The sequence below is a fragment of the Vigna angularis genome, chromosome 3 (genome assembly GCF_016808095.1).
Source record: "Vigna angularis cultivar LongXiaoDou No.4 chromosome 3, ASM1680809v1, whole genome shotgun sequence".
Lineage (NCBI taxonomy): Eukaryota > Viridiplantae > Streptophyta > Magnoliopsida > Fabales > Fabaceae > Vigna > Vigna angularis.
The window spans coordinates 35073116-35092814 of record NC_068972.1 but is presented as its reverse complement, the minus strand read 5'-3'; the positions used below and the strand labels follow the sequence as shown (position 1 = coordinate 35092814).

The 19699-nt window shown below is 40.6% G+C and overlaps 1 protein-coding gene across 5 annotated transcripts in view; it reads right to left on the bottom strand.

The window, feature by feature from the left end:
* LOC108324864 (serine/threonine-protein kinase Aurora-3) overlaps window positions 1-14210 on the bottom strand; it is a 34401-nt gene extending 20191 nt beyond the window's left edge. The window contains exons 1-2 of one of the 5 annotated variants that reach the window (XR_008247634.1): window positions 13720-14208; window positions 13301-13543 (exon numbers count right to left, since the gene is read on the bottom strand). Coding sequence is in view for 4 of the 5 variants with exons in the window: in XM_052874403.1 (XP_052730363.1) it covers window positions 13301-13543; window positions 13720-13917 (441 nt within the window). In the remaining variant the exon portion in view is untranslated. Of the gene's footprint in view, window positions 1-13300; window positions 13544-13719 lie in introns of all 5 variants that reach the window. The other 4 variants (XM_052874403.1, XM_052874402.1, XM_017557795.2 and 1 more) reach the window with 4 other exon arrangements.
* Window positions 14211-19699: the final 5489 nt, after the last annotated feature.

The following is a 19699-nucleotide window of genomic DNA, read 5'->3' as shown; positions in this document are numbered from 1 at the left end:
CATATATAATAAATACGTCATCATGCATAATATAAGAAAGCAGTCAAGAGTAATTAAGGATTACAGTCATCCTTAGAATAGTGCGAAATTGACAACTAGAGTATTAGAATTTCTCCCTGGAAATTACAGAGAATTTAAAACTTTAAATACTCAAAAGTTCTTTCATATAATATGAATTCATGGAATAAAACTAGCAAATCTAAGCTGCAACACTGCCGTCTCCATCAAGAGTTGTTCCCAAAGTATCCTCCCCGCCATCTGCTCCCATCTAAGTGGATGATCATCGCCAAAGAAACATACACAAGCAATACAAACAAGCAAGGGTGAGCTAGATATAAAAAGCATGTTATACAACCTCACACGACATGCATAAGTCATCCGAACATGGTAAACTGACATCACAAGATTTGTTACTTTATATCCCGACTCGTTGCTTTAGACCGACTCGTCCGGACCAGAATGATTACCGAGCTATGGCGGGTTATGCACTCGTGGTGGCCTCTACTGCTTTGCAAAGCCATTGCCAATGGGTTCCACCCTACCACCCTCACGAGGTTAGTCCGTTCCGCGCCCTGGAGCATACTGGAAGCCTCCACGACTAGGACCTCCTGCTACTCCTCACCACATGGATCAATCCTCTCTACTTGAGAATGAAAGACCATTGGAGCGTCAGAAAAACCCCCAAGACTGAGCTACCATGCAATCATTCTATATTCCCCCAAATCACCACCATGTATCCTCTCCTTGAGGATCATGGAATTACGTCCATGAATCATACTATTACTATGAAACTTAACCCAAGTCATGAATAACTAGATACCTCCATATTATCACAGTAAATCCAACATATCTTATGCATTCACATACTTTTCACATAAATCACATCACGGTATATATATTCCAAACATTGTGCACACTCAATTCAACCTAGAACAAGAGCAAATGGACTTAGAATCGAACACTATTGGTCAAGCACTATTTGGCCGAACACTATTTGGCGAATACTATTTGCCAAACGCTATTAGGATGAAAGCTATTTGGACGGACGCTATTTGCCGAACACTATTTAGACGAACACTCTTTGGTCGAACACTATTTACTGCACTATTAGGTCGAACACTGTCTAGACGAACACTGAGAGACCGAACGCTATCAAACCGAACACTGTGAGGTCGAACACTGTCTGGAGGAACGCAAAGAGACCGAATACTATCAAATCGAATACTGTTTGGACGAATACTTAGAAACTGAACACTATAAGGTCGAACACTGTTTGGACGAACGCTTATAGATCAAATACTATGAGACCGGATACTGTGAGGTTGAACACTGTTTGGACGAACGCTTATAAACCGAACACTATCACTTCGAATACTATTAAATTGAACACTGTTAGGACGAACACTAAGAGACCAAACGTTATTAGATCGAATACTATGAATTCAAAAACTGTTTGGACGAACGCGATAGATCAATACTATGAGACCGAATACTGTGAGGTTGAATACTGTTTGGACGAACGCTTACAGACCGAACACTATCAAACTTAACACTGTTTGAACGAAGGTCATATAGACCAAATACTATGAGGTTAAACATTGTTTGAACGAACTCTTAGAGGCCGAACACTATCAAGTCGAATACTGTTTGGTTGAATACTATTTGGACGGACGCCAAGAAATCAAGTACTATTAGGCCGAACGCTAACAGTAGAAATCTGAGAATAGCAATTCAAGACCGATCGCTACAATCACTATTACATGGTTAAGGTCGAACGCTAAATGTTGAATATAGTGAAAAACTATATTTGAATTAATCTCCCTTGTGTTGAATACACACATAGGGTTCTCTATTTATAATAGAAGAAATATGGGCTAAAGCCCAAAATACAAATGAGAAATAATAACAAACTAACTAAAAGATAAAAGATATAATATATTTAACACTCCCCCTCAAGCTGGAGCATACAAATTGTATGAACTAAGCTTGGAATAGATGAACTAAGTGTTGAACTAGATGATTTGTCTTCAAGAGTGTGAGGCAAACATAGATGGACTAACAGCAGCTTGTGAAACTTCAACTTCAAAAGTGGATGAAGGAGAGCAGTGGTGGACAATGACAAACTGCAAGGACTGATTCCCAATCAATCATGGATGAGTAACGGGATCAACAGTGGCAGCTGAAAGCTAAGAGTTACAAAACTGCAGGGACTACACTAAATCCTCATCAATGATGGATGGGTGACGGGATCAACAGTAGTAGCTGAAATCTACAAAACTGCAGGGACTACACCCATATATATTTGCAGTGTCTTGGAAACGTACTCCCCCTCAGTGTGAACGGCGAAAATGTGGAATATCACAGTTGCTGGACCACTAAAACAAAACAAAATATTAAGCTACAATGCTGAAACAAAGACATCAAAGATCCAAAGATACGTTGGAGGTCCAAAATTCTTTGCTGGACAACTCCCAAGTGGTGATACTTAGCCGTGTATCACAAGAAGATCGGGCTAAACTCTAGCCCAAGAAGAACTGACGCAGTTGCGTCTGTCTGAGGCGGTAGCGACTGCAGCGGCGGTTGACTACTATAAAACTGTAGGGACTAAATTGCCATCACTGACTGATGGGGCCTGTAGTGGCTGGAAGCAACAAAACTACAGGGACTGCCATCACTAACTGACGAGGTGATAGGGGCCTACAGTGATTGGAAGCATACGATGCCGGACAGCGGCAAACGACGCCGGACAGCGGCAAACGACGCCGGACAGCGGCAAACGGCGTCGGACAGCAGCAAAACGATGCCAGACAACGGCAAAATGGTGCCGGACAGCGGCAGACGGTGCGGACAGCGGGAAACAGTGGCTGGACAGCGGCAAACAGTGCCTGTACAGCGGAAAACGGTGCCTGGACAATCAACGGCGGAGACGAAGACAGACGAAGATGGCAGCAATGGCTGCACTGGAAGGTCTGAACAAAGAGAGGGAGATCGGGCGAGAGCTATGGAGGTGTCGCGGTGAAACTCTGACACCGGGAAGGCGGCGTGTGGAAAACACGCGCCCGAGATCTGACGAGAAGAAGGCGGCGCGTGGAGCGCGTTGAGCAGAGTTTGTGCTTGTCTCCGGCGGGGCTGGCCATCGCTCGAGGAGACGCTTCAGATCTGCTGGTCACCGGTCGAAACTGTGACGGCGACCGGCAACGGACTGGCTGGAAAGAAGCGCTGCGTGGCGACGCATGACTGAGAACTGGCTCTCGAAACCGGCGTGGTTGGTCGTCGCTCGAAGAGACAGTCCAGATCTGCAGGTCACCCGTCGGAACTGTGACGGTGGCCGGCGGTGGCGGCAACGGAAAGTGGCGGCGACAACGATAGCAGCAACGGCAGTGGAAAGCGGCGATGGTCGACGACTGGCTACACTGAGAAGAAGAGAAAATGGACTGCCGACTGATATTTTAGGGGCTGCTGACAGCCATGGCGGACGGCCGCCGACAGACAGCAAAGGCCACAAGAAGAGATCAGAGAACTTGTTCTGATACCAAGTTGAATATAGTGAAAAACTATATTTGAATTAATCTCCCTTGTGTTGAATACACACATAAGGTTCTCTATTTATAATAGAAGAAATATGGGCTAAGCCCAAAATACAAATGAGAAATAATAACAAACTAACTAAAAGATAAAAGATATAATATATCTAACACTAAATATCACTACAGGAGAATACCAAACCAAGACCGGACGCTATTTGTTGAACACTGTTAGGTCGAATACTATTTGACCGAACACTATTTGGCCAAGCACTATTTGGTCGAGCCTTATTTGAGCGAGCACTATTTGGACGAACGCGCGTTCTGCAAAATTATGCAGAATCGCAACCAGACGTCCAGAGCCCCATTTTCATCCCCTTTTTTCCCCAGATTCTCATCAAACAACATAATATCACATATCTCAAACACAGTTTATTATTCCTACAATCTATAGAAACAGATCTAGCTCCCCATATCTCTTGAAGACTTCCTTTATAGACCTTGAATCAACCTTCACAAGACTTGCAGTACCTTGGCCTCTTTGCAATTCCAGAAGCTCTCAACTTCACCTCTCTCACGGATTTTTACAGCAAGGATTTCACTCCCCACAATTGCAGAACCCAATCCCCTTTTGAATCAATGGGCTCTTCCCTTTAAGAGAAAGAAAATTTGTGCACTCCACTGGATGGTGCTAGCTGGACGGTCCTCAGCCATTCCCTTCCCTCCTCAGTGCCATGCCCACTATGAAGATGGATGATGATGATTCCTGGTGGCTGGAGCACTTCAAGGTGGAATGACTCACCATCCACCAGCTGCTGCTGGACATGAAGCCCCTCCCCCACCACTTCCTTTTAATAAAACGTGCGGTCCTTACATTCTCCCCAACAACAAAAATTTTCGTCCTCGAAAATTAGGCTTACCAGAACAAGTGGGGGTAAGTTTCTCTCATCTCGTCCTCTAACTCCCAGGTAGAGTCGCCCGTTCCATTGTTCCAGATAACTTTGACAAGTCTGACAGTTCTTCATCTAAGTTGTTTGTTTTGACTCTCCTCAATCCTTATTGGTTGCACTTCAATTGACAAATCTTCTCTGACTTGTGCATTGTCAACTTCAAGCACATGAGAAGGATCATACATGTATTTTCTCAGTTGAGATACATGGAACACTGGATGCAAGTTTGCTAAATGAGGTGGCATGGCTATCTCATAAGCTACTGGTCCTATACGTCGTAGGATCTGGTAAGGACCAAGATATCTAGGAGATAGTTTCCTAGCACGAATGGCTCCTCCTACACCGGTAATAGGAGTCACTCGGAGGAACACATGATCCCCAACTACAAATTCTAACGTCCTGCGCCTTCGATCAGCATAGGACTTCTGCCTATTTTGAGATGCCCGCATCCTCTCTTGTATAAGCTTCACCTTCTCTGTAGTCTGCTGAACTAGCTCTGGTCCTGTCAACACTGCTTCTCCATCCTGAAACCAACAAAGAGGTGTTCTACAGCGCCTCCCATATAAAGCTTCAAACAGTGTCATATCGATACTAGTCTGGTAGCTGTTGTTGTAAGTGAACTCAACCAGTGGCAATATCTCATCCCATACCCCTAGGTGATCCAAAATGCAAGTCCTCAACAAATCTTCAAGCGATTGGATCGTCCGCTTAGACTGTCCATCCGTTTGGGGATGATAAGTCGAGCTCATCTGTAGTCTGCTTCCCATCTCACTCTGAAGGGTTTGCCAAAACCTGGATGTGAACCTCGAGTCTCTATCTGATACAATACTCGAAGGCACCCCATGTAACCTCACTATCTCCTTAACATACAGTTGCGCCAACTTCGCCATAGACATTCTCAAATCGATTGCCAAGAAGTGGGCACTCTTGGTCAATCGGTCCACTATTACCCATATTGCATCATGTCTTTGGACAGTGCGTGACAAATGGGTAACAAAGTCCATAGCAATGCTATCCCATTTCCACTCTGGAATTTCTAATGGTTGCAACAAACCTCTCGGTCTCTGATGCTCTATCTTAGCCTTCTGACACGTTAAACAAGAGACAACAAACTGAGCTACATCTCTCTTCATACCGGACCACCAAAAAGACTCCTTGAGGTCTTGATACATCTTAGTCATGCCAGGATGTATGCTAAAACGGCTTTTATGACCTTCCTCAAGGATTAACCTCTTCATTTCTGAATTGTTGGGTATACAGACCCTACCTTTGAACCTCAAAATACCTTCAGCCCCCAAGGCAAAATCTTTACCTTGTTCAGTCCCAATCAAACTGGATGACGTTTGGAGCTTAACATCCTTCGACTGCTCTTCTTTAATACGCTTCAACAAGTCATTGGACACCACCAAATTACTGCATCTGATACTGTCAGCTTCAAATTCTACCTGCAACCTCAAATCTCTAAAGCTTTCTACCAACTCTAACTCTCTGACCATTAAGGCTGAAATATGCACTGACTTCCTGCTCAATGCATCCGCCACCACATTAGCCTTCCCAGGGTGATAAAGGAGATCAAAGTCAAAATCTTTAAGAAACTCCATCCATCGCCTTTGCCTCATATTAAGCTCCTTCTGATCAAAAAGGTATTTCAGGCTCTTATGATCACTAAACACCTGAAATTGCGCACCGTACAGGTAGTGTCTCCAAATCTTCAAAGCAAATACCACAGCCGCCAACTCCAAGTCATGAGTGGGATAATTCTTCTCATGAACCTTGAGTTGTCTTGATGCATACGATACTACCTTCTTCTCCTGCATCAGTACACACCCTAATCCCTGATGAGAGACATCACAAAAAACCTCAAAAGGTTTACCCGTGTCAGGGATAACCAAAATTGGCGCACTAGTCAACCTTTTCTTTAGCTCTTGGAAGCTAGTCTCACAACGGTCTGTCCAAACAAAAAGTTGATCCTTCCTAGTCAGTTGTGTCAACGGCGCCACAATCCGCGAAAAGCTCTCAGTAAAACGGCAATAGTAGACCCACAAAGCTCCTGACTTCTGTAACAGTCTTAGGTCTCTCCCATTGAAGTACTGTTTGCACCTTAGCGGGATCAACAACAATTCCTCCAGCTGAAATCACATGTCCAAGAAAAGGAACCTCTTCCATCCAAAACTCACACTTGGACAGCTTGGCATACAATCTTCTTTCTCTCAGCACTTCAAGCATTGCCCTAAGGTGATCTTCATGTTCTTCCCGAGTTTTAGAATAGACAAGTATGTCATCTATAAACACCACCACGAACTTATCCAAGAAGGGTCTGAAAATTCGATTCACATAGTCCATGAATATTACTGGAGCATTAGTCACACCAAAAGGCATAACCACATACTCATAGTGGCCATACCTGGACCTGAATGCCGTCTTCAGCACATCATCGGCTTTCCCTAAAATTTGATGGTAACCCGACCTCAAATCAATCTTGGAGAATATCGTAGCTCTGTGCAATTGATCCATCAGATCATCGATCCTCGGCAATGGATACTTGTTCTTGATCGTCAACTTATTCAGCTGTCGATAGTCAACGCACAACCTTGAGCTACCATCCTTCTTCTTTACTAGCAACACTGGCGCACCCCACGGCGAAGCACTCGGTCGGATAAACTGTTTCTCTAACAGCCCTTCAATTTGCTTCTTCAACTCAGCCAGCTCAGCTGGAGCCATCCGATAAGGGGCTATGGATACTGGCCTTGCTCCTGAGACCAGATCAATAGAGAACTCCACTTCTTTGCGAAGGAAGTAAACCAGGAACTTCTTCAAGGAAAAGATCCATGAAGTCATTCACAACCAGAAGGTCTACACTCTGGTTCCCATGCGTTGAAGAGTTTAAATTAGAAGTCTCATCCATATGAAACATGATTAGGAAGCAGCTGGCACCCTCGAAGATGTCTTGCCTCAATACACCGAGTGATAACGATATTCATCATCTTCATCGGGAAATATTAGCTTCTTACAACCGCAATCTAAAAGAATACGATAGGCTGTTAACCAATCCATTCCCAGAATTACCTCTAGCCCCTGCAGAGGTAAGCAAATAAGGTTCACTCTGAACCTGCGCCCCTCTACCCCAATAGGACATCTGGAGCACACATTAGATGTCCTGACTAACCCAGCTGCTGGTGTAGACACCACCAGATCACATGGAAGCTCTCTGACAACTAAACAAAGCCTCTCCACACAAGCCTTAGACACAAAAGAATGTATCGCCCCCGAATCAAACAACGTCACACACGAAGCTCCAAATACCAAGCAACTACTGACAATTAAATTACCTGCACTGGTTGCCTCAGCCCCAGTCAACGCATAGACTCTCCCGGCTGCCTAAGGTCTGTTCCCACCCCTCTGAATAGATCTGCCAGCCTGGCGTGGTTGTGGTTCTACCCTCCTAGTAGTGGGACAATCTCTGGCATAGTGTCCCTCTTACCTGCAGATATTACACCTCCTATACCCTTCTAACTGAGGGCAAGAAATCTAGAGGTGTGGTCCACCACACCTGAAGCATCTAACGGAACTGGCAAAACTGTATTGCCCCGATGACTGAAAGGAAGAACCCCTGGACCCGGAGGAAGAGGGTCTAGAGAAACGGGTCCTTCTAGAACTGAAGCCTCCCCGGGATATCACAGGTCCACCAACCCTAAGTGGTTGGCTCTGCTGTCTCTGAGATCCCTCGGGTTCTCCCTTAGTCTTTTCCATATCACGGGCCATCTCTACCAAGGCGGAGAATTCTCTAATGCGCAATCCTTTCACCAGTAACTTTATATCCTTCCTCAAGCCATTCTCAAACTTGCGACACTGTCATTCTTCATTTATTGACATGGTGTTGAAGCGAAGCAGGGTGTTTAAAACGATCTGCATACTCCGATACCGATCTGTCGCCCTGAGTCAACTCAAGAAACTCTACCTCCTTAGCAAACCTGACAATATCTGGGAAGTATTCAGTGTAGAATTTAGTTCTGAACAACTCCCAAGTGATAGGAGTCCCGTTCTTCTCCATGATCGTCTTCACACTGTTCCACCAATGTCCAGCTTCTCCTGTCAGCAAGTACTGGGTGTAGGCCAGCTTCTTCTCATCCGGACACCCTTTGGCTTCATAGATTTGTTCCATATCTTGGAACCAATGATCGGCCTCATCCAGACTGCACTTGCCAGTAAACCTTTCGGGATGATGTTGGAGAAAACTCTCCAAACTCTACTCCTGAACTGGAATGGCAATAGGAGTAGAAGCACCAGAAGTAGGTCTTCCATTAGCCATCATTTCCCTGATGTACTTCTGAGTGTCCTCAGCTAACACTCTTGCAGCCTCTAGGTTTTGAAGAGCGATGGTGTTTTGTTGCACCAAGGCAGCATAATATAAGAAAGCAGTCAAGAGTAATTAAGGATTACAGTCATTCAGATGACGTATTTATTATATATGCATGACGTATATAATTGGGATGTCACATTTATGGTATCAGAGCAGTTTATGTCCTTAGAGGATCCTGTAGGGTATGTGTGTACCCTGCTTGTGCTGTGTACTCTTAGTCTTGTGTTGGATGGTTGTCCTTATTTCCTTGGATTGGACTAATGGTGTTTTTGTCTGTATGAGCAGAAGATGGCACCTAGACCACCACCTCCTCTTTTTCAGCCTGAGCCTTCTGAGAAGGCCAGAAAACTGGAGGTTGTACTTGAGGCTATGCAACTTCAGAATGCTGCCTTGGTGCAACAAAACACCATCGCTCTTCAAAACCTAGAGGCTGCAAAAGTGTCAGTTGAGGACACTCAGAAGTACATCAGGGAAATGATGGCTAATGGAAGACCTACTTCTGGTGCTTCTACTCCTATTGCCATTCCAGTTCAGGAGTGGAGTTTGGAGAGTTTTCTCCAACATCATCCCGACAGGTTTACTGGCAAGTGCAGTCCGGATGAGGTCGATCATTGGTTCCAAGATATGGAACAAATCTATGAAGCCAAAGGGTGTCCGGATGAGAAGAAGCTGGCCTACACCCAGTACTTGCTGACAGGAGAAGCTGGACATTGGTGGAACAGTGTGAAGACGATCATGGAGAAGAACGGGACTCCTATCACTTGGGAGTTGTTCAGAACTAAATTCTACACTGAATACTTCCCAGATAGTGTCAGGTTTGCTAAGGAGGTAGAGTTTCTTGAGTTGACTCAGGGCGACAGATCGGTATCGGAGTATGCAGATCGTTTTAAACACCCTGCTTCGCTTCAATACCATGTCAATAAATGAAGAATGGCAGTGTCGCAAGTTTGAGAATGGCTTGAGGAAGGATATAAAGTTACTGGTGAAAGGATTGCGCATTAGAGAATTCTCCGCCTTGGTAGAGATGGCCCGTGATATGGAAAAGACTAAGGGAGAACCCGAGGGACCTCAGAGACAGCAGAGCCAACCACTTAGGGTTGGTGGACCTGTGATATCCCGGGGAGGCTTCAGTTCTAGAAGGACCCGTTTCTCTAGACCCTCTTCCTCCGGGTCCAGGGGTTCTTCCTTTCAGTCATCGGGGCAATACAGTTTTGCCAGTTCCGTTAGATGCTTCAGGTGTGGTGGACCACACCTCTAGATTTCTTGCCCTCAGTTAGAAGGGTATAGGAGGTGTAATATCTGCAGGCAAGAGGGACACTATGCCAGAGACTGTCCTACTACTAGGAGGGTAGGACCACAACCACGCTAGGCTGGCAGCAGCTGGGTTAGTCAGGACATTTTAGATTGCGGTTGTAAGAAGCTAATATTTCCTGATGAAGATGAAGACATGTCGTTATCACTCTGTGTATTGAGGCAAGACATCTTCGAGGGTGCCAGCTGCTTCCTAATCATGTTTCATATGGATAGAACTTCTAATTTAAACTCTTCAGCGCATGGGAACCAGAGTGTAGACCTTCTGGTTGTGAATGACTTCATGGATGTTTTCCCTGAAGAAGTTCCTGGTTTACCTTCTTCGCGAGAAGTGGAGTTCTCTATTTATCGGATGGCTCCAGACGGCATTCAGGAAACGTCCCGGCAACTTACAGGGCCCCCACACATCACCACGAGGCTTTCCAGTGTGCTTTGTCATCACTCGCACACTTTCCGGGAAAACTTCCCAGAAGGTCACCCATCCCTAAATTACTCCAGGCCAAGCACGCTTAACCTCTAGGCCAAGCACGCTTAACCATGGAGTTCTTATGAGTAGCCAAATCAATCCCTTTAAGTTATCCTTCAACTGTATAGTCTCATACCTATACAGTTTCTAGATCCCTCTCATTCTGGTGTATGTTCGATTCGTCCCTGTACCCCTTCCGCTTAACCATGGAGTTCTTATGAGTATCCAAATCAATCCCTTTAAGTTATCCTTCAACTGTATAGTCTCATACCTATACAGTCTCTAGATCCCTCTCATCCCGGTGTATGTTTGATTTGTCCCTGTACCCCTTCCACTGGAAGCCTGCCAGGAGTCGCTCCTTGTCAGTGCCCCTTGCACCATGCCTCTTGCACCGGCGATCACTCCCCGCCCTCGTCAATGCCCGGGTGTCACAGGCACCTAAACAAGAACACAAATGACAAAAGACTAAATCTGTATTGATATCTCTTCCATTGTACAGTCCCAACGCCTCCAAGGGAGCCCAATTCCCCCTACACAGGATAAAAGAGTCTTGTCTATACAATGAAAACAAAATCTAACTTTGTACACAATATAATAGATCTTTATATGAGCTCTTTTCTTGCCCCCCTAACTGTTATTACAGTTAAGTTTCATTAATTCTTCTCTCCCCCTCTCATAGCTCTTCTCTTTCTCTCATAAACCCTCCATATCCTGTCAAACACCTTCCCTTAGTATAAAAAAACTTACCTCAACTCAACTCCAAGATAGATGGGCCACCGGTTTATGTTACAATTGTGATGAAAAGTATTCTCTGGCCACAAATGCACAACTAGTCGTGTGTTAGTTTTGATAAGTGAAGAAGCCACACCAGAATACACCATTGCCGCTTACTCGTAGATGACCCCACTAATGTCTATCTCTCTTTCCAAGCTTTATCCGATAGTCCCTCAGCTCACACCTTAAGTTTCAAGGCCATATCGACAACTTCCCGATTAAAATCTTAATTGATACTAGCAGTTCCTATAACATTTTACAAACACATGTAGCCCATCACCTTCACCTTTGTACTATCTCTATTCAATGTTTCTCCGTTATGGTTGGCAATGGGAAAGAATCCAATGTTTTTTCCTTTGTCCCAATGTCATGGTTTTTATCCAAACACAGACATTAACTATTCACTTCTACCTCATTCCTTTGGAAGGAGGTGACATGATTCTCAGTATGGATTGGTTACATTCTCTAAACCTTTTATAGGCCAACTTTTCCAGACCCAACTTTCTTTACTCACAATGGCTCCCTCATAACCCTACACGGTACAACCGAACTCTTACACAACCATGCTTCCCTTCACCTCCTAAGATTGTGGGAGTGATATGCTAGAAATAAAAACATAATACACCCAGTAGACAAAATTAAAAACAATAGAAATCAAATCTGAAACTTCCTAAAATATCTTAATAAAGGCCCACTACGAAAATATCAAAGTTCAAAAATTGCATCTAGATATTAGATGTCAATGTCATTATCTAATACTTGGGAATATTTTCGTTAGAATTAGAGACAAATGTCAGTTAGGAATTGACTCACAAAAACAATTCAAGATCTTTATAAGATCTATTTGTGTAAGAAGAAAGACACATGAAAATTTGAAATTTCTTCTTATCTTTTGTTAGATCCTGATGCATAACACAGCCTTGTCCAAAATATAATATAACATAGTGTCCATTTATTTATTTTATAAACAAAAGGAATTCTCTTGCACGATTTTTCAGTACTTCCGAAAAAATTATCATTTGCTCGCAAAAATCCCTAAAATATTGTTTTTTTCTTGTTTTAATTCAAAAAATACAAAAATATCCATAATTTGTATACATATCTTTTAATTTAAATCACGTAGAAAAAAAATACACAAGAAAACGACTCCATGGACTTTTGACGAAGTTTACACAATTAACATCTCTATAAATCAATGAAAAATTATTCATGAATATTAAAAAGGTGCATCAACACTTAATATACACCTAGAGAGAGTAAAAATGATAGGTTATAGGTTATAAGAAGAGAGAGATAGAAAGAAAAAATAAGTATAGAATAGGTATTGATAATATGGAGGTGTATGTGTATCATTGCTCTAAATTAACATTTCACACTGCAGGCCACTACAACTAGGACATCTGCTGCAGTCATCATAAACAACTCATAATTTTATTTTTAAAAACTTTTCAAAGATTACTCCGACTTTGCATTCTGTTCAACCTCTTCAGAAACAAAAATCAAATTTCTAAAATTAGAAAAACTACAGCTGCTTTCTTCTCATACTCATCTTTTCTCAAGAATTAAAACCCAATAATTGAAAAATGGCAAGAACCAATTAAAAACATTTATCTTCCTTGCAAGTAGAAAGATGAAAGCTTCCTCCAAATCAAGCCAGAGGAAAGTAATGATAGAGCTAGGTTCTATTTGGATAAACTTCTCTACAAACACTCACAGGGTAAGAGAATAAGATGGTAAAAATTGAATTTCTCTCCGATACAAAAATGAATCATAAACTTAACTTTCAGAAAACTCATAATTTCTTCAAAAACCAAAGTACACAAATCAATTTTGGTAAGCTGGAAGGAAAAAGAAAATCCCTCATGAATTATGAAAGATCTTCAAAACATTGCACACACTTGAGAAAATAGATTACCGTAGCAGCTTGTTTCTCTGTAAAGTGACCCTTCTTTCTCATCTCTTTGTAGACCTCACCTTTATGAGCATACTCTAGAATCAAGAAAATACGGTCAGTGTCATGAAACCAACCATAAAGACGCAGGATATTAGGGTGCCGAAGACTGGTCTGTATCTCCATCTCTCTCCTTAGTTGGTGATGAATTTTATACTTATCAATTTGTTCCTTAAATATAATCTTCAACGCCACAACAAAATTACTCTGAAAACAAACTCAAATTATATTAAATACAAAAAATTAACTCTATTGGCTACTCAGAGGACAAAATCTACACTTCTAAAGATCATTGCTTAAGTGAACATTCTAATATTTCAATTACTTGAATGAATCAGAGAATATATGTTAAAGAAAATAGGAATGAAGCGAGAATTAAGAACCTTGACTTCTCTGGCAACATAAACTCTACCAAATTTGCCCCTGCCGAGAGGTTTACCGATCTCGAAGTCTTGGAGGGACCAATTTTGCTTTGAGTTTTCTTCTTCCGCTGGATTTTGAGAAGCCATTTTTGGAGGAAAATGCAAAATTCCGTGGAGCTTCTGATACACGGCGGCTCGAGGCACATCAGCGAGAAACATGAAATCTGGACTTGATCGAGCTGAAGAAACGAACGGAAGAAAACAAATCTACTCAAGAACCCTAGGCTTCGAAGGTTTGATCGGTGTAGATTTTAGGGTTAGAGGTAAGAAGAGATCTAATCGGAGGAAAAGAGGGATTCACCGATTAAATCAAAGGAATGGAAAGAAATCGTGATTTTATTCGGTGAAAGGGCGAAGAACGATGGCGGAAGCAAAGAATAGTTGAGCTCTACTTAGTGCTGCTGCTAACAAAGATGGGATAGGTCAGATACTTAAAAATTTAACTCAACCAGATACTTAAAAAAGAAATTTACCGAAAACCCAATATTAACAGATAAAGTTATAATGTCAAAGACAAAACGTAGATAGAAATCCTTAGTGCATTTCGTGTTCTCTAATCAAAATTAAAGTTTAATTGGCATAATAGGTTTGGGTTAAAGATCAACATGAAGTATTTAAACTTTTGGATCACGATATGTTGACAACGCAATTTTAACAACGTTTTGACAACGTCACGTGTCAGCGTTGTATTGGTCTATTTTGAAATTATTTTTAAAAAAAAGACTGATTTGGAAAAGGGGTCAGGGTTGGACATTTGCTTATTCCGAAACCACCCTCCTTCCTTTCAGCACTCTCTCCTTGTTCCAAAACACTCTCTCCTCTCTCCATTTTAGGTTTTCAGTTTTTTCATTTGATATTCTCTCCCTCCATTTGGTGAAGTTGAGCAATTTCTCTGGACGTTGAGGAAGTTTCGTCGTCGGTGGCCTCGAAGTCTCTCTTTCTCTCTCGAGTTCGTGATTTCAACGATATACGTTCAGCGATCTCTGTGGTTGGTATGTTGAAAGTGTCTTGTTCGGTGTCGATTTTGTCAAAGTTCTGAGCTTTTTTTGTGCAATGGGTTCGTCCGCTGACATTGGCTCTTCTAACAAGGTATGAACTTTTCCCTTTCCGTATTCGTATTTTGGGGTTGGGTTTTTGCTTTTGGCCTTTGTTGGACATTTTGCTGGTTTTTGCTTTTGGGTTGTGACTTTTGTTGGTTATTTGTACTAACAAATATTTTTTTTTTGTAGTTGTTTGTTCGTCATCATTGAAAACAAAGTGTATTGCTACTTTGAATGGAATTTTGAGTGAGGAGCACAAGTCCATTATTTCGAAGACGCAATTTGGATGTTTTTAGAAAAATCCCCTTTTGTACCGAAAGATGAAGAGTGCTACCCAGACATGGCTTAAGCACTCTCCAAGGGTCCTTACGAGTGTGTTTTCAATGTTGTGTGGATTGATTATCCCTGTTGGCCATGGTTGATGGTGTTCACAACAAGAAATTTCAAGTTAGGTCAGTCTCATGTGGATGGAAGACCAAATTAAAGTGTTTCTAGGTTGAGAGGTGAGTTCCTGCACCATTGACACAGGACTGATGTTGTTGTAATCGATTACAGGGAGCTGGTAATCGCTTACCAGTAGAAAAATCCCCTTTTGTACCGAAAGTTGAAGAGTGCTACCCAAACGTGGCTTAAGCACTCCCCGTGAATATTTTGGATTCGCTGTCTTTTGAAAGTTTTGTGGATGGAACATTAATGGAACACTTCAAGTTGGAATACTTCAATATTAAACAAATATAAAAGAAATAATGAAGGGTATTGAGTAATGAAAAATTATAACAATATTAAAAAGCACATACATTAATAAATAAACGTAATGACATTTCAAGAAACAACAAGTTTTGAAATGAAAAGGTACATAATAGTATACAATGTAATGTAATCTAAGAAGGTGGTTGTCAATCAAATTGATTGCGGAAGTTAATAAGTTCGTGCTCTACGAGTTGTGCAAAAATCGTCATGAACTTGAACTACCTTGGTTCAAACACCTATAAGAGTTTTTACCTCCACAATTGAGTGGAGGGAAACTGTGTTTTGATACACTTGACACCATCAATGATAACCAACATGTGTTTCATCCACAATTGAGTGGGCCAAACTGTGTTTTGATGCACTTGATACCAACAATGATGAGCAACGCAAGTCATCCATGCAAAAAAATAGAAAAAATCACTTATAGGAACACAAAAATGACTTTGGGGAGTAATGTTCATGTAGTTGGGGAGTACAGTTGAAGTTTCTATACAAATTACCCTTTTTCCTCTGGTAATCGATTACAGGGGTCTTGTAATCGATTACCAGAGGAAAAAGGGTAATTTGTACAGAAACTTCAACTGTACTCCCCAGCTAGATGGACACTACTCCCCATGCTCTATTTTTGTTGAATTTTTCATTTTTTGAGATGGGTGAGTGAGTTTAATGTTATTGGGTGTGCTCCCTGCACCAATAATGAGGTGAGGTCACTGATTTCCTTAAAAAAATGTCTATTTAGGTGGTTTTCTCCAACTGAGGTGAGGTGCATGACCATTGTTGTGACATTCCTTCTCGGAGTCTCATTGGAAAAATTTTCATTTTATTAATTAAGAAATATGTCATCTAATGTTGTTACAATGCACAAATTTTAAAAGGCATTTTCAATAAAAAAAATAGATCTGTCAACAAGAGGGAAAGATATACATATAAGATAACCCATGCTGTCAACTTTGACCTTTACTGATTGTTTTAATCATAACTTTTTCCACATACCTCCAAATGATGTGATTATTTTTTTATTAGAAAGTAGACTCAAAACTCTTTTTGTACTAATTTATAATTTTTGGACACCTGAGTAGGAGCAGTTAATTCCTTAAAGTTAACGTTTTATATATTTCTGCCACCTTTGACCTTTGCTCGTTGTTTTGCTCATAACTTTCTCCACCGAACTCCAAATGAGTTGATTCTTGTTTTGTTGGAATGTAGACTCAAATATCTTTCAAATTATTACTAAGTCATAATTTTTAGATCACTTTAGTACATGCAGTTAATTTCCCAAAAATAACTCTTTTCTAAGCTTCCTAAATGAGTTTACTTTCACGTTATTGTCTCATGTTTCTTATATTATTCTAATTTATTTTATTTCTGTATAAATTTTCCATAATTCAAGGTAAAATAGGAGTATAATTAAGGTGTGATGTGATTCTACTAGCACAAGCCAAACACTTATATGAACTTCACCTACCTTGGTTTAAACACCTATATGAACTATTTTGTCCACAATTGAGTGGGGTAAATTGTTTTGATGCACTTGACACCTATTTGAAAGATCTTTGAGTCTAGATTCCAACAAAACAAGAATCAAGTCATTTGGAGTTCGGTAGAGAAAGTTAAGAAGAAAACAAGTAGCAAAGGTTAGAAAAACAGAGTTGGGGAGGTTGTTCATCTAGCTGGGGAGTACAGTTGAAGTTTCTGTACAAATGATCATTTTTCCTCTGGTATTCGATTACATGGGTCTTGACCCCACAAGAGATTTGTTGCACTCTCACAACTCCTTCTTCTAGCATCATTTCCTTCACATCTCTTAGAAACTTTCTTCCCCGATCATTCTCTTACAAGCACAAACCTACTTCAATCTCTAAAATCCCAAATTCAAATGCAGAGAACACTCCCCCGCGATCCCAACATCTTGAACAAGCATGACCAATCGTTGCCTTCTACAATCAAGCAATCACTCTAAAAAACCCCAACTTCTCAGAACAATCTCCACCAATCAAAACCCCTTTTGAATTAGACCCTCCATTGAAGGTAAGTATATATATTTTTAGCATAACTTTTAAATGTTGAAGTTGTAATATGTTAGTATGAAGATGCATAATATATTCGAACGGTATGTGATTGCTAATTTTGATAGTGAGTTGGATTGAATGATTACTAACTATAATTCTGAAGTATCTGTAAAATGTATGTTGTGAACATTGCTTGTCCAGTTAAAAATTTTATTTTAAATTTGGAGTTAAACGTGATTGAAAGTTTGCAAGACTATTTGAATAAACTTCTCTGCCATCCGAGTAAGTAGCACTGAGAGAGGATCAAGCATTAAAGCATGTCTTTAATCTATGAAAGATAAATGATAAACTGAAACATTTGAAGGGTAGGAAGTCTGAGAGACATACTAAAAAGTGACACCATTAATTACTAGTGATGTCTAGAAGATAATGACAACCCACAACTATTCAACTCTTTCTAGCTGGGCGTTTTTTTATTGTGAGTAAGAGTGTGATAGCAATAAAGACAAGTCTTAGATTTTCTCATAAACAGACGAAAAATGTAGGATACATACAAATATATAACAGATTAGGAGAAGTTTGCTAAAATCTGTTAGATTTCCCAATTTCAAAAAGATATATTACACCCAAAGATCAAGGCACCGACTATATCATTATGGTGCAGTCAGTTTCTTTCTTTTGTTAAATTTCAGTAACTTGTTTGTCTTGGCTGTTAGAACTTAGTACCTGCAATGCAAATCAAACTGATACTGTATGAAACACCAACGAAACACTGAAATAAAATCAATAAAATCTACTGATCCATGTTTCCCACTGGCGCATGTTTAATTTTTTCATGACCTTGTCACGTGAATCAATAAAATTTGAATGATCTATGTTTCATATATATATATATATATATGTTTCTGTATGAATGACATTCTGATCCTAGAGAGAACAATATCAGGTGAGATAAATTGGTTTTACACTTATTTCGGTTGTATACTTATTTCGGTTGTATACTTCTACTCTTCCTTTTGGTTTTCAAACATTTGGGAGTTTAATAAATTGGTTTAAAATGTTCTGAATGCAGAAAACTGTGAATTTTAGATCAGACCAAGATAAATTGGATTAGAATGTTTAGCCTTCTTTAATTACTTGTGTGCAGATTATAATCACGTGGAATGATTTTATAAGACCGATGTTTTTTGTCTGTTTTGGTTCATTTTCAATAGGTTTGTTAGATTTATAAGCACTCCAGAAGTTCTAGATATGTTTGTGATAATAGAGAAGGAGATTGTGCAGATTGAATAAGGGTTGATTCAGTCAAGTGAGAGGACCAATTTGGTCACAGAAGCAGAAGGTATGAATACAAAATCTTATTCCCGTTATTCTCAATTAATTTCCCCTATCATCATTTTTAATTAAACTTTCTTATCCTAAATTCTTATTTCTTTCAATAGTTCTGCAACTATTCAATTACAAGGTCATTACTTTTTTTCTTCTTTGAAAGTTCTGAATAGTATTACATGCTAAAATAACATGTTATGAAGACCGAACAGTGTCAAACACAAGCCGAACGGTGTTGAGTCCAACTAACACTATAGAAGAAAATATTAAGGTTGGAAAGTTTACAAGTATTGAGCCGAGAGGTGGAGATCATGACCGAGACCGAGTAGTGGAGAGCATAACCGAGACCGAATAGTGGAGAGCATGACCGAGACCGAGCAGTGAAGAGCATGACCGAGTAGTGAAGAGCATGACCTAGACCGAGACCGAGCAGTTAGCACCGAACGCTGAAAAACTGTAAGGAGACAAGCCGAATGACAGAAGGCAATAAGGACTCAAGCCGAATGATCAAAGGCAGTGAGGAATGTCGAAGCAAGGTTTTTCTTTGTTGTACTTAATTTCTATTCATCATATTGTAATTGTGAAACAATATTTTAGTGAAAAGGTTAATCATTATTTATACTGATTAACGACTGGACGTAAAATCTTTTAATTCGAACCACGATAATAATCTTCTGTGTGATTTTTCTACTCCCTACATTATTTACATTTTCTGCACATCAACTGTTTATCAAAACGTTTATAAGAAAATTAAAGGAACCATTTTTAAATTGACCGAACAAACTCTTTGCTTTTAACAATCCGTATCGTATT